Source organism: Sapajus apella, unplaced genomic scaffold (genome assembly GCF_009761245.1).
Source record: "Sapajus apella isolate SASKATOON/1434 unplaced genomic scaffold, GSC_monkey_1.0 scaffold4, whole genome shotgun sequence".
Taxonomy (NCBI): Eukaryota; Metazoa; Chordata; class Mammalia; order Primates; family Cebidae; genus Sapajus; species Sapajus apella.
This window is the reverse complement of record NW_022436944.1, coordinates 3,230,857-3,246,974: the sequence shown is the minus strand read 5'-3', so window position 1 is coordinate 3,246,974 and position 16,118 is coordinate 3,230,857. Positions and strand designations below refer to the sequence as shown.

The 16,118-nt window shown below is 39.1% G+C and overlaps 1 protein-coding gene across 1 annotated transcript in view; it reads right to left on the bottom strand.

Annotated features, from left to right (window-relative positions):
- Positions 1 to 16,118, bottom strand: part of WDR49 (WD repeat domain 49) — a 142,514-nt gene that overhangs the window by 11,414 nt on the left and 114,982 nt on the right. The window contains 2 exon segments of the mRNA XM_032261357.1: positions 4,278 to 4,421; positions 8,687 to 8,787. Of these exon segments, the coding sequence (XP_032117248.1) occupies positions 4,278 to 4,421; positions 8,687 to 8,787 (245 nt within the window).

Here is a 16,118-nt window from a genome sequence, read left to right as displayed (position 1 = left end):
TGTATAGGGCATCTAAACTTCAACCATCTGACCCTTCCTCGAGTCTCATATTTTTTGGGGTTTTCGTGCACATGTGTACATGAATTTGTATGTTGTTCCTTGTCAATCTTATTTCCAATTGACTTCAATAAGCTCAATTGCTCAAACTCCAAAGGGGAAGGTTTAAACTTCCTGACAGCTCTAAACTCGGTGTCTGATAAATGGGATGACAGACCGAAAGCCTTTTCACCAGGATGATTCACCTTTGTGAATATGGGAAGCACTTATCTCGTCCTTATGAGCCACAGACATGAAATGAGAACCAGTAAAATCCAGACACATAGGACGAAGTTGTAAAGTTACCCCAAATACACGATATGCATACAGGAGGAAACCAAGATGGAAAATGGAGTCAGATTTTGAGGCAAGATGAATAGGTAACAGAAAATATGCAAAAGCTGTAGAGGAAAGAAGCCAGAGCTTAACAATGAGAGCAAACGCCTCTCTTCAGTGGTGAAAGTTCCTGCCTTTATGAAGAATCTCTTGTATAATTTGTGGCAGAAACAAGCCAGATGAATTATTCATATGGGCAGGGAAGATGTGTGGGTGAAGAGGTGGGGTTAATGTGTGGGCAGAAATAACCAAAATACTTAAGACTAATTTTCAAGGAGTTTTTCCTCTGGATTTCTTATAAAAAATTTCCTGCAACTTCCCCATAGTTTCTGAAAGATGTTTTCTTTTGGTTTCTTTCTTTGGTTTTTCTTTACTTCTGTGCTTTGAAAGTATTTCCTCTTACTTGCCTTCTCTGCAAGTGAAAATTGTCTTTAAAAGCTTCGCCAACCTGTGAAACAGATGCAAGTTATTGATGACAATTTTTGAAAGAAACAGATGCAAATTATTGACATGACACCGCCAATGAGACTCTGAAAATGCCAGGGAAAAAAGTCTGATTCATTCTGACTGAAGCATAGGAAAGAAATCGGTCACATTTGAGCTGGGACTTAATGAGTAGGAGAAGAGACCGAAGTGAGGAAGGGCATATCAAGGTTGAGGAATGAGCAGAAGTCAAAATGAATCCAGGCTGGCTGCAGTGAGTGTCTTCAGATATTGAGACGTTAACTGAGTTTGACACACAGTAGAAGTAAAATGTGTTTGCAATGTGTTAAGTTTGAGGTACTGGTGTGCCATTTAGAAATAAAGTTCTGGAGGATTGAAGCACATTGTATATACTCTGTGATGGTCTTTGACAAGCAGATATTGAAATAATGTTTGTTCATTTTTGTATTTAGCTTTTCCTAGGATAGATACTGCATATAGTAGCATTTGTGCTGAATGCTGATGACACAGAAGTATGTAGATACCCAGCCTTCAGAGATCTTGACATCTTAGTGGGGAAATAAGTAAATCATGTTCAACAAGGGCTATGATAGAGAAGTACTGCATGCCATAGGAACACATGAAAAGTCAGATGACTTTTCAGGTAAACTAGACTATACCTGAGCTAGATGTTAAAAGTTAAGTTGCTGTGAGCCAGGTTTAAAAAAAAAAAAAAAAGGTGGGGGATGAGACTCCAGTAGAGGAGTCTCAGGTAGCCCTAAGGTGGTATGAATAACATGCTGTGCTAGGGGAGCTACATGTAGTTCCTACTGGCTGATTCCAGGAGCATGAATACTAGGTGGGGGCCAAACCATGGAGCAGCTAGTGAACTAGGCTAAGGACCCCAGCATTTATTTAATCAGAAATAATGAGCTATGGAAACATCTTAATCATTCTGAATTATACCATTTTATATCCTATGTTACCTCTTCACTAAGAATACAAATTATAAAAATTGATCTAGAAGTAACAATGCTCTCCCTTCTTGTGATACTAGGCTTTCATCTGAGACTATTTTCCTTCAGTTTGAAGAATTTTCTACTGTATTTTTTACAATATAGGCCTGCTTATGAGTAATTTCCCCAGCTTTTACATGTCCTTAAAAATGCATTTATCTCATTTTAACTTTGGAAGGGATATTTTCACTGGACTTAAAACTCGATGTCAGGGGTTTGGTGTGGGTTTTTTTTTTTTTTTCTTCCCTCCCCCCCAACTTTTAATATATTTCCCTGCATCCATAGTTCCTGTTTAAAACCCTGCTCTTAATGTTGATGCATCTTACTCTGGCTGCTTCTAAAATACTTAGCCTTGGTTTTCAGATGTTCTACTGTGACGAGTCTAAGTACTGTTTGTGTGTATTCTACATGAGGTTCAGAGAAATTTATCAAATGTACCTTCAGTTTTGAATTCTCGGCTATTCTCATTCCTGCTCTTCTGTTATAAAATTGCAGTTTCACATGTTAGACTGTTTATATCAAATTTTAAATTTTATTAGAACACAAAATGGAATAAAGCATTTTTTAGGTAGGCTTCAGTTTGGTTTAAAAGACTAGTCAATATAAAATATACAAACCTAATCAGTTCCTAGTTTGATTATATATGTAGGTATATCTGAAATGTATACACACATGTACATATTTTCAGTTTTAGAATGCCACTTGAATCTTTCATACATATTCTGGTTCTCAGTTAAATTTTGTTCATTTTGTTCATCTTCTTTTGAAACATGTTTATAATTCTTAAAGTCCTGGTTGACTAACTCCAACATCTGGATAATCCTTGGGTCCGCTTCTAATATATATTCTTTTCCCCTTAGTCCTTAGTCAGTTTTTCTGCTCTTCTGCGAGTCCTGTCATTTTTCATGACTGAAAATTTAAAAAATCTGTAGGTACTGAAATCTTTTCTCAGTAATGGCTCACTCTTAATTCAGTAGACAATGAGATGCTGATGACCTTAATCCAATTAGGAATTAAGCTGGGTCATTGCCCAGGTGCAGGTTTATTTAGGCTTAGTCCACTTCTGATTTCAAATGTCTGTTGTAGGCTTCTCTTTTTAGTGGGGCATTGTCTCCCAAGTACTGCAAAACTGCAGAAAACATTACTTTGCATTTCCAGTCCAACCCACAATCTCCACCACCAACCCAGGGCTCAGAGAATATCCTATGGGAAAGGCTGTCCAAAGCTGTGACATTTCTCTAGATTCCAATACATCACACCAACCCACAGAGCCATCAAAACTCTTCCAAATTTACTTTCCCATGATAGTCTCTCAGTCTAATGCAGGTCTGTTTCTTAGCAATGCCCAAATATAATAAATCCCCGGAGAAGAAAATACTTGGCAATTTTAGCTCATCTAGGGAGGGCCCTACCATCTCTGGAAAGTAGTTATTTTGATCATCGTTGCTTCCACAGACTTCTGATGGCTTTAAACATATTTGTAATTTACATCTTTTTAATCTGGTGCGGTGAGAATGATAACCTGCCACTACCTATCAAATCCGATTCAGAAATGAGATATGACAGCTGTACCTTGCCTATAAGTAGAATTTCAACAACAAAAATGTTGACCAGCTGTTCTCCCTTTCCATAAGGGACCAAAGAGGAGACTCTTAAACTTCCTAACTGTGGACAAAAGGAAATGCCTTCCTACTGCAAACGTTACTATTTCTCAAAATGATGTTGAACCCCTGCTTGAAGGATTCTAAAAGTTTCAAAACAGCCGATCTCAGATGGCTTTAATTCTGATTTTTTTTTTCTGGCTGTTAAAAGTTAAACTTCAAATTTTTTTATTTAAAATGAGCTTCCCTGCAATGTCCATATGCTTTGAGTGCTTCACTGAGAATCGGGTTGTTACTTGTTCTCCCACAGGGACCCCTCTTTGCTAGAATTATTCTATAGAATTCAAACTTGTAAAAACTCAGACTATAGTCTGAAATTTCGTACATCTTGTTTCTATATCTTTAGAGATCACTCAGTTTCTAACTTAAGCTTTGTCTTATTACATTAGCCTAGTACTGCAGCTGGAAGACTTTAAGACAATACGTTTTAAGTGGTCTTTATCTGTAGTGTTTCACATGAATATTGAGATTGCCAGACACTATTCTAAAGTGGTATTACGATGGCTTCCTCCAGTATCCCTTTTTAAAGTTAAGGTTATTTGGGGGGAGATCATCTATGGAAGACTTATGGATACATGTTCATGGCATTGTAACTTCAGAAAAAGGACAAAACAAAAATGTGTTTCCCAGCGTGTTGTCTGTCCTATTTGAGAGCACAGATCAGCAGCTGAACTATAAATCTTAACAAACCATACTTTGCCTTGTAGGTTGCAGTGAAACAAACACTTGTTAATTTCATGCTTTTCTACTTTAATTACGTTTCAAGAAGAGGGATAATAGAGTTGTATGATGGCCGAGGACTTACTTTCAAAAACTGACGGGGCCTCTGGAATTTGGGGATGCTTCTCTGGCTCTTTCCTGAAGCATTTTTCAGGGTCTAGAAGGAAAGCAGGTTTATTTACTTCAGGCGGCTCTTTCAGGACTCCAATGCTTAATGACCTAAATGCACCTTCACAACAGCAGGTTTTAGAGGAAGACGGGGAGAAAGAAGTACAATATCATTAATTTCTTAGAAGGAGCTAGCACATTCCAAGTCAATTTTTATAAATTTAACCTTCCTGTTACTCAGCTGGTACAGCTGCAGTGATCAGCAAACCCTATAAACACAGCTGTTCAAAATATGGTGCTTTTTATTCAAAGGAACCAAAAGGAACTCAAGGTTTCCCATTCATTTTGTGTTTCTCTATTTTCCCTTGAAAATGAATATTCTGCAGTATTGGAAAAGCTCCAGTTTTTCTTTTATCTACAAGAAAATTGTATTCTTTGTAGAATGGAATCTATTTTTTTCAGTGTTTAACAAAATATCTAAAATCTTGAATTGACAGGTACCCTTTTAAATATCAACTAACCAGAGCTGTGTTGTGTTATGCTCACGAGAAGAATCTATTTTAATCATGCTCTTAAAGGCAAAGTCTGGGACAAAGTAAAGTTTCTCTTTGCTTCATGTAATAATTGGAATAATAGAATGGAAATCTATTAAAGCTCAAATACATTGAATTAAGCTTTAATGACCTGATCTTCAGACTGGACCCTTTTTGGCCAATTTCTCCTTTTGCAATGAAAATGTTTAGCCAATGCCTGTGCCCCCATTTTATCTTGGAAGTAAATGACTTGTTTCTTTTAAAATTATAAACTTCATACTTCTAAGTTAATGCTGGAATGAGTTAAAACTTTGGAGGACTATTGGGAAGGCATGATTTTATTTTGCAATTTGAGAAGGACATGAGACTTGGAGGTGCCAGGGATGGAATGACATAGTCTGGATATTTTTCTTTGTTGTAGGAACTGGGTTTTTGTCACAATGGTGGCTCAGTGCCTAAGAAAATGAAACTAATTCATATTTAGCAACTGCTATGGAAAAAGTCATGTGCTAGGTCAGTGGATTTCAAACTAATGGGCATCGGAATCACCTGGAGAGCTTGCTAAAACAGACTGCCATGTGACCCCCTTGGATTCTGACTAATGGAGGAAAGCAGGGATGAGGGTCCCAGAATTTACATTTCTAATAAGTTTCAATTGATGCTTATGGTGCTAGGCCAGGGGGACCACTCTTTGAAAACCAATGTGCTATGTCAAAGAAGAAATCTTCACAACATATAGGGTTTCGTTGTGCCCTTAAGACAGATGAGGAAACTGAGGCTTAGGATGGTTTAGTAATTTGAGTTCACATAACTGGTAAATAGCAGACCATGGACTTAAGTTGAAATATGTTTAATCCCAAAGGTTATGCTCCGAGACATAACATTACTAATAAAATTGTATTGGTTGCTATAATATGCCAGGCACTGGTCAAAGTGCTTTACATGTTTCATGTAATCCTAACAACTCTGGAGTAGATTAGTTGATAATTGATAAACATTCAATGTTTATTTATCAGCTTTTTACAACAAACTTTCACCAGAAATTTACAACATATCTGCTCTATGAAAGTGTGGCATTCCCTTGGACCTAAGTTGATATTTATAGTGAGTGAAATATTTTCATTATAAAACAAAGCTTAAGGAAGGATTCTCATCTGTTTCTAAACAATATACCTTAGTATAATAATTCTTTTAGGTTACTGGTCTTATAATCCCTTTCTAGTCAGCCAGCAACTAGACTAACACATTGTTCTGTGTGACTTCAGGATTTCTGAGAACAAAAAGTTTCTATTCATCCTTATTAAACACTTAAGGGAAAGAATATTCTGGTGCCGTCTCCATTTTTGGAACTGTATTAGGTACTTCACACATTTTCTGACTAATATAGTTCGGATATTTGTCCCCTCTAAACGTCATGCTGAATTGTAATCCCCAGTGTTGGAGATGGGGCTGGTAGAAGGTGACTGGATCACAGGGGGCATATTTTTCATGAATTTAATGCCATTCCCTTGATGCTGTCTTTGCAATAATGAGTGGTTTCTTGAAAGATCTGGTGGTTTAAAAGTGTGTGGCACCACCCCAAACTTGCTCCTGCTCTTGTGATGTGATGTTGCCTGCTTCCCCTTCACCTTCCATGATTTTAAGGTTTCTGAGGCCCTCGCCAGAAGCTGGGCAAATGTTGGTGCCTTACCTGTACAGCTTGCAGAACCATGACCCAATTAAACCTATTTCCTTTATAAATTACCTAGTCTTAGGCCATTTTTTGCATTGCTATAAATACCTAAGAGAAAACTGGTACCAAGAACAGGGTATTGCTATAAAGATACCTGAAAATGTGCAAGTGGCTGTGGAAGTGGCTAATGGGCAGAGGTTGGAAGAGTTTAGAGGACTCAAGACAGGAAGATAAGGGGAATTTTGGAAATTCTTAGATTGGTTAAATGTTGGTAGCCAAAATGCTGATAGTGATGTGGACAGCAAAGTACAAGCCGACAAGGTTTTGGATGGAAATGAGGAACTTGGAACTGGAGCAAAGGTCACCCGTATTACGCCTCACCAAAGACCTTGGCTGCATTGTGTTCATGCCCTCGGCATCTGTGGAAGTTTGAACTTAACAGTGATAACATAGAATATCTAGTAGAAGAAATCTCCACACAGCAGAGCACTCAAGATGTACCCTGGCTGCTTCTAACAGCCTAGCTTAGAGATGTGGGAGCAAGGAAATGACTTAGTTGGAAGCTATATTTAAAGAGAAAGCAGAATGTCAACGTTTAAATTTGCAGCCCAATCAATTGGCAAACAAAAACATTGTCATGAGAGAAATTGAAGCAGGCTGTGGAGCAACCACTTGCTAAAGAGATCTGGATAACTAAAGGAGTAGAGCTAATATCTAAGACAACAGGAAAGAGGCCTTGAAGGCCTTCTAGACAGCCCCTCCTGTCACAGGCCCACAGACCTAGAACAGCCATGCCACTCTTCCTCACATCCCTGCTGCTCCAACGCCAGCTATGGCTCAAAGGGCCCCAGGTGCTACTCGGGCAGCCACTCCAGAGTGTGAGCCATTAGCTTTGGTGGCTTCCACGGTCAGCCTGCAGGTACCTAAAGTACAAGAGTGAAGGAGGCATGGCAGCCTCACGTAGATTTCAGAGGGTGTAAGAGAGCCTGGGTGCCCAGGAGGAAACCTGCAGGGGCAGAGCCCTAACGGAGAATCTCTACTAGCCAAGCAAAGGGGGGAAATGCAGGGTTCGAGGCTGCATGCACTGCCTAGTGGAGCTCTGTAAAGGGGGCCACTGTTCTTCATACTTGAGAATGGTAGATTCACTGGCAACTTGCATCCTGTGCTTGAAAAAGCTGCAGGCACTCTAACCCATGAGAACCACAGGGGCTGTTCCCTGTAGAGACAGGGGCAGATCTGTGTAAGACCGTGCGAGCCCACTCCTTGTGCCGGTGTGCCCTCGATGTGGGCATGGAATCGAAGGAGATCATTTTGAAGCTTTAAGATGTAACGACTGTCCTGATTCTCAGACTAGCCTGGAGCCGATAGCCCCTTTCTTTTTGGCCAATTTGCCCTTTTGCAATGAAAATGTTTAGCTAATGCCTATGCCCCCATTTTTATCTTAGAAGTAAATAGCTTGTTATTTTAAGGCATATAGGTGGAAGCAAGTTACCTTGTTTCAGGTGAGACTTTGAACGTCATTCCGGCATTAACTTAAAAGTATGAGACTTTGGAGGACTATTACAAAATAAAATCATGCCTTCCCAATGGGAGGAGGGCATGAGGTTTGGAGGTGTCAGGGGTGGAATGATACAGCCTGGATGTTTGTCTCTGCCCAAACTTCATGTTGAAATGTAATCCCCAGTGTTGATGGGCCCTGTGAGAGGTGTTTGGGTCATGAGGATGGATTCCTCACGGCTTGGTGCTGTCCTCACAGTAGTGAGTTCTCAGATCTGGCTGTTTAAAGTGTGTAGCACCTCCCCCACTCCCTCTTGCTCCTGCTGCCGCCCTGTGATGTGCCTGCTACTGCTTCACCTTCCACCAGGCAGACGCCAATGCTATGGTTCCTGTTCAGCTTACAGAACTGTGAGGCAATTAAACCTCTTTTCTTTATAAATTATGCAGTCCCTGGCATTTCTTTACAGCAAAGCAAGAGTGTTCCAGTGCACTGGCTTAGACCTTAGTTTCTCCACTTGTATTTTTTGGCGCCTTGGACAAGTGACTTAATGTCTCTACCTCTTTTGTTAAACGGGGTTCACAGGACATTCATGTTTATTAAGGAATAGGAACATTCCTGGCACAAAATAGCTTTTTTATTCACGCTAATCTATTAAATAGCATAGAAATGTATCAAGTGACTACTTAATGATTTTCTTATAACTTCACCATAATACGGTTGTTTTTTTATACAGGTATTTCTTTCCTTATATTTTATGCCTAAATTTATATCTTCTGATCTGACACTGGAAGAAAATAATTCGATGAAATTATTAACCACAAAGATGAAATTCTTTCTGGATATATGCATCTTTGACCAAAAATCATTTCTGTGAACTGTAGTGAGATTTGTTTACACTAATCAAGACATATTTTTTAACAAAATACCTGCTAACCAAGTGATAATAGAAAAGGGTGAGAGCCAGAATGGCCAAGAGTCTAATTAAGCAAAGATGATGTCCCCATAGCAACAAGGTCAGAAAAAATTATACAGAAAATGGACATTATCCTTGTCTTATTATAATGTAAGAAGTAAGCAACAATGCTTTGTGTCAACGCTTATTTATTCAGTGTTAGGCATGGATCTTTAGGGCATCCAAAATGCAAAGAGTTCAGTATTTTTGAAGCTTCTTATATGAATCTATAAGAGAACTTTAGCATAACTTGAATCCAGAATTTTTATCAATAAAATATGGGAAGTAAAATGATTACATAGCTGTATATAATCTTGTGAGAAAATAAATGATCTCAAACATATCTAAAATTCACTCAGACTTCAACCTTAACAGCTACGAGTTATGTCGCCAAAAATTTAGTCTCTTCCAGCACCAAGCCAGCAAACGCATCCATCTTCACAAAATTGTGGAGAGCCCTGGGGATCTTAACTTGCCCTCTTCCTTCTGTCTTCCCTTCATCACTCAGCCCTTCATAGTTACCACTCTTCCAATCCCTAACTTTTACTCTTGCTGCTACAAAATCCATAGCAGATATAAGACCCTGAGCTGTTTCCTATACCCTCAGCCTCAATTTTCCCCTCAATGTAATGGGACTCTTGCTGTGGATTTAAAAGGAAATAAGATGGATGAAACTTCAGAAATATGCCTAATAAAAGCATTCAAGTAATGCTCATTTCCAGCCTTTTTCCTCCATTCTACTTTTACTGTATCTTCCAAATCCAAAAGACTTTAAAATATCAATACAAGTAAAAAGTTTACGTATCACTCTTAATATTAAATGCTATTTGTATAGCTTTTAAGTAGTAATGTGTTCCTTTCTCAAACTTTTCATTTAGATTTGCAGAAAAGTTAGAGCTCCAGTATACCCCTCACATTTTTCCTGTTATATTACACTACCATTTGTCACAATAAAGAAATCAATATTGTTACATTACTATTAACTGAAGTCCATCTTTTATTAGAGTTTTACTAGTTTTTTCTTAATGTCATTTTTCTGTAAGGTCAACATGTTATCTGACTCCCTGTCCTCTGGCCATTTTTCTGGCTTTTCTTATGAGCTTGACAGTTTTAAATACTTGTTGGATTTTTTTTTGGTAAAATGTCCCTCGTTTGGGTGTGTCTAATATTCTCATGGTGAGACTGGGGCTATGTATTGTAAAGAGGAAAGTAACAGAGGTGAACTGCCACTTATCCCATCCAATAAAGGGTGCGTGCTATCAACCTGACTTTCATGGTTGACGTTAACCTCGAGCACCTGACCACAGTTGTATGTGCCAAGTTTTTAGTAATAAGTACTTTCAAGAGCTACTATAGTTACTTTTTACCTTTTTAAAATGTTATTCTGGAGGCAAGTTTTCAATCATAGCACACATTTAAGAGGGTTTGGGGGAGTTAATCAAAATTGCCTTGAATCAGAGTATCAACATAAATTACTTGGAATTATAGATTTTTTTTTTTTTTTTCCCTTCTAGGAGAGTTTTGTCATTGGGTAGTTGGGCAGTTTTTCCCCAGATTGCACTGGAATGGCATCCCTCACCATATGCCCTCTCATGTGAGTAAGAATTAGCATTTAGCCACTATTTAGGCTTTCAAGACAAAATGATATCCTTCGAGAGGCATTTAAAGATAGTAAGGGGATTTGCAAAAAGAAGTTGGGTTTGGATACTGAAAGCATGGAGTGTGGTACAGTTAGGACTTGCAGTTACTGAATTAACTTTTTTCTAGAGATTTCAACATGGAAAACATTCTGGGGGCAAGGCACAAGTAAGGAGATTCCCCTTCAGAGTGGTTAACAAAATACCTCGATTCCTCCACCTCCAAAATACACTAAACTTTTCCCTGTTTTTGGACCATTTGCTTTCAGACTATCTCATCCTGTGGAATCTAAAGTAGCTTTTGTATAAAGCAAAACAATTTGCCCATTCCCACTAAAGAGTTTTATCCACAGAGGAAGAAAAGCACACAAAGGGTAGGAGAGAATCTTGGAAATCACAACAAATAGTCAACAATCTATTGCTTTCTGTTCATAGATACACATCTAACATTTGCAGGAGTGGTTATTATGAAAATGCACAGGGAACTGGAAAAAGGCAATATTCCCAAGAGAAATGATAAACAACCAGAAGACTGTAATACCAGGCTTAGAGTTTAAAACTTTTTGAGAAAATGCCTAGGTGATGTAGGAAGGGGATCTACTATGGGATCCAGCAGCCTTGGCATCAGTCCTATGAGAATAGACTTTAACTGATCTCCCTTCTCTTGACTCTGGCTGTGAAAGGGAGGTATGATGACTGACAATCTCTCGAGTGCCCTCCTAGGCATAAAAATGGAAGGGAAAATGCTTACAGTAGTGGCTTATACATAGCAGGTACTTGATAAAATATTTGATTGCTTGACTTGGAAACCAGTAATTTGTCAACATTTTCACATGATGCTTGTTGGCTAGACAACATAGAACAGTGGTAAAGTACTAACTCTGGAAGCCTGAATGCCTGCATTTGTATCCCTGGTTCACCTCTTGGTTGACTGACCTGTGCAAATCACTTCCCTGCCTCTTTTTCGAGTTGTGAAATGGGGATAACTCTCTCCTAGGATTACAGTGAGAAATAAGGTAAACAAAGACCTTAGAACAGGGCCTGAAACACATTAAGGGCTCAGTTGGTATTGGCTAGTATCACTTTAAGCAAGAACGAGACTATTTTTCACTCGAAGCAGGGACTTCTAACATCCCCTACAGTCAGTTCTAATATTCTTGAACTATTGGAATGACCAGACAAAAAGTAAAAAGATGTGGCACTTCCCCAAATAATTTGCTGCTCTAATATTTTTAAAGTTCAAATTTCAACCATTGCATAGATCTTCACATGCTTTCATTTGTCATATGTGGACATAGGATAGTTATTACCAGATTATTGGCTAAAGTAGACTACCAATCCTTCAAGTGTTCACATAAAGTCTAATTTAAAATGGGATTTTAATATTTTGTGTTTTCTTACAGCTATTCATCTATTTTCTAATTTCTCACATGAAATCTCACGGAATGATTAGGTAATCAATAGCATTTAAATATCTGTTCCCTCCTAACAGTAACACGGAACTTAAAACAAGTTTCCATTTTTAAGAAACGTTAATTTGAGGTGTGCTTTCTGCCTTATATAAACTTCTGGGAAACTAATGGAATTTGTTTCATTTCTCATCTGATTCTATATACTGGTTTCTAATAATGAATCCCTTCCTGATAAGCAATTTTTAAAAATGGTAAGCAAAGAATGTGTCGGATAATAAAAAGCTGGGCACCGTGGCTCATGCCTCTAATCCCAGCACATTGGGAGGCTGATGAGGGCAGATCACAAGGTCAGGAGTTCGAGACCAGCCTGATCAACATGGTGAAATCCCGTCTCTACTAAAAATACAAAAACTAGCAGGGCATGGTGGCACATTGTAATCCTAGCTACTCAGGAGGCTGACGCAGGAGAATCACTTGAACCCAGGAGGTGAAGGTTTGCAGCAAGCCGAGATTATACCACTGCACTCCAGCCTGGGTGACAGGAAGTCTCCATCTCAAAGGCATAGTTCATGTTCTTTGTTGCTCTAGAATAAGAATGAAGGTTGATGAGTGAGTTCTACAGATGAGTTTGACATTAGAGACATTAAGAATAGTTCAATAGAGAAGGGGTATATATGAGATGGTGAGTGAGTCATACAGGAACTATTCAAGAAGGCTGGGAAGTGCTTCTCTTAAAGGTGCCATAGGAGTTAGTCTAAGACTTCAACTATCCCTTTCAAATTTGTTATGTTAAAGGTTAATAAACCTGAAAAATGTTTGCTTTCGCCAATCAAAAACTCATTTAAAACAATAAGATACCATGGCGACAGCTCTAAGATGGCAATAACATCCATTTTTGGTTCAAAGGCAAGAAAGCAACCATTTGTATTGCTGCTGGTGAAAGAGCTGGTATGTCCAAACAACAAAATGACCTTTAGCAAGATGACCCAAAGGCCTTTATGCCTTTTGACCTAACAATTCCTCTTCAAATTTATTCTAATGATGAATAAGGTATTCTATGTGCACATTAAGGTGTTTAAAAATGTTTTCCCAGTTAGAATTTGTAAACAATCTACATATTTGAAAAAATGGTTGGAAAAACTACATGATAAATTCCTAGGAAGTATTATAAATGTTTTCCATGGATACTCATTTACTATGAAAACTTGCTCAGTCTTTTTTTAGTGATAAAACAGGTTATAAACTGTCCAGTAAGCCCTCATTTTTATAAAATGTACACACTTTTCATTTTTATACATTTGCCTAAAACAAGGTCTTAAGAGTGAAATGCCTAATGTTAACAATGGTTTTACCACAGATAATTGCATATCTTGCTAATTTGTACTTCCAAATTTTCTGGTAATCAAAATGTATTACTTTTGGCCGGGCACAGTGGCTCACGTCTGTAATCTGAGCACTTTGGAAGGCTGAGGCAGGCAGATCACAAGGTCAGGAGTTCCAGACCAGCCTGGCAACATAGCGAAACCTCATCTCTACTAAAAATACAAAAATTAGCTGGGCATGGTGGCAGGTGCCTGTAATTCCAATATTACTTTCATAATGAAGTATTCTGAAACTATTTTACAAATTCCAGTTTTTCTAGATTGGAATAATTGAGTCCAGAAAAAATTGTTGCAAACTAGAAAATGTCTACTGTAGTTTTGGTTTACTATTTTATCCCTTCACGTATTTAAATCTTTTCTCCTAAAGCCAGTGTGAATTTTGCAGAATCTAGGAAAAGGCTCAATCTATTTCTCCATATCAATTGTTAACTTAGAATTAGGCCTTTCTATTAATCTCTTAAATTTTATATTCATCTCCCCAGGTCTTGAAGATAACTCTTTACTATCTACGTATTTCTCACAAATATTATAAAATACTTTCAGCCCTGTGAAAACCCAGGTATATTTGTATGAGTTAGAAAATACCCCAATTTTTTTATTATACTTTAAGTTCTGGGGTACATGTGCAGACTGTAGATTTGTTGCATAGGTATATACATGCTGTGGTGGTTTGCTGCATCTATCACCCCGTCATCTACATTAGGTATTTCTCCTAATGTTATCCCTCCCCAATCCCCCCACCCCCTGCTATCCCTCCCCTACTCGCCCTAGCCAACAGGTCATGGTGTGTGATGTTCCCCTCCCTGTGTCCATGTGTTCTCATTGTTCAACACCCACTTATGAGTGAGAATATGTGGAATATACATCCAAACTTTTTAACCTGGAAAGAGAATCTTAGGTATTAAAATGAGAATAGCTTTAAGGCACTTAATTTTTTTTCTTCCTGTTTGTTCCATCTTCAGACTTTTTCTGCTTTCCTTCATCTTCCTGTGCATGCTCCCTCCATCTAAACATACCCCCACCTGCAAATACACACCAAATGTACTTTTTCTCCTTTTGTCTAAATTCTTTCACACATACTTTTTTAAAATATTTTTTCATATGGATGAGAGCTAGCATGATTCCTTGAATTTACCAATCTGATTATGTAAAGGGATGCATTATTCAGAAAAATACTAAAATGATTTAGAATATCATCTGTATTAGAACAAAGGACATGCTACAGCTGACAACTTTATTGTATTTGTATGTTTTCTGCAAAGGATTCCCGTTCATGTTCCTGAGGGAACTAAAAGATGTACATGATGATCAATCCTGAGGATATGTTTTTAACCCGTTCTTAAAATTAGTACAGAGGAATGTCATTTAGGAATTGTTAAACTATCATTACTACAGAGTCTTAATTATATCAGTCCAGTCATCTGAATTAGATTGACAAACATTAAAGATCACAAGTACTTCTTGATACTTTTTCGTTGTACAAAATGCTGTATAGTAGAAATAACTTTGCTTCTCATCCCTGGAAGTCTACCAGTGCCTATATAAGATCATAATCGACATGAGAAGATCAGTTTGCTGTACTCCTATTTAATCTGGCAGAGAACAAAGCTTCAGTTTTAAGAGAAATCTGAATTTTAATACTTATGTTAGTGAGTGAGTGAGCTACCCCACCAGGGAAACCATGTTTCATCCGTGGATCTGTGCAACCCACAGATCAGGAGATCACCGCATGAGCCCACGCTACCAGGGTCTTGGGTTCCAAGCACAGAACTGTGCAGACTCTCGCTGGCCGCTTGGGTTGCAGCCAGTGGCAGTATGCTGGAGACTGCCTAAGACAACCAAGTTTCCAGAGGTAGCAGCGGTCACCATCACTGTGGCTCCAATCAGCCGTTTTCCCTTGCCCAGTACTGGGGAAACTGGGCAGTCTGGCCTGGAAGGAATTCCCCGCGGTGCATCGCCGTGGCTGTGGCGGATCGTGGCCAGACTGCTGCTTTAGGTAGGACCCGGATCCACCCCTCCTCTTTGGGTGGGGCTTCCCTATGGGAATTTCGAGGACTCCAGTCAGGGGTTTACAGATAGAACTCTAATCTCCCTGGGACGGAGCCTCTGGTTCAGTGGATTTAGTCTTTCCTTCCGCTGGCACTGAGGAATCGAAACAGTCCAGACAAGTGGGATTCCTACCACTGCAGCATACCCACTTCACTAAGGGACAGAGGGCTTCACTGAGTCCCGATCCCATGACTCCTAACTGGGCGAGGCCTCCAAACAGGGATCACCAGAGACCTCATACGGGGGAGTTCCCACTGGCATCACATCGGTGCCCTGCTGGCATGGAGCTCCCAGAGGAGGGTGTAGCCAGTCAGCTTTGTTCTTCTGCAGCCTCCCCTGGTGATACCTCCAGGTGTAGGAGGGACCCAGGCAAACTGCAGCAGTCGTGCAGAAGAAGAGGGGCCTTACTGTTAAAGGAAAAACAGAACACAACAACAAAAGGCCCCACAAAACGTCATCCAAAGGTCAGGAGCCTCAAAGATCAAAGGTAGATAAACCCACAAAAATGAGAAATCCACACAAACACTGAAAATTCAAAAAGCCGGAGGGCCTCTTTTCCAAATGATTGCAACACCTCTCCAGAGGGCACAGAACTGGGCTGAGGCCGAGATGGATGAATTAATAGAAGTAGGCTTCAGAAGGTGGGTAATAACAAACTTTACTGAGCTAAGAGTGTTGTAACA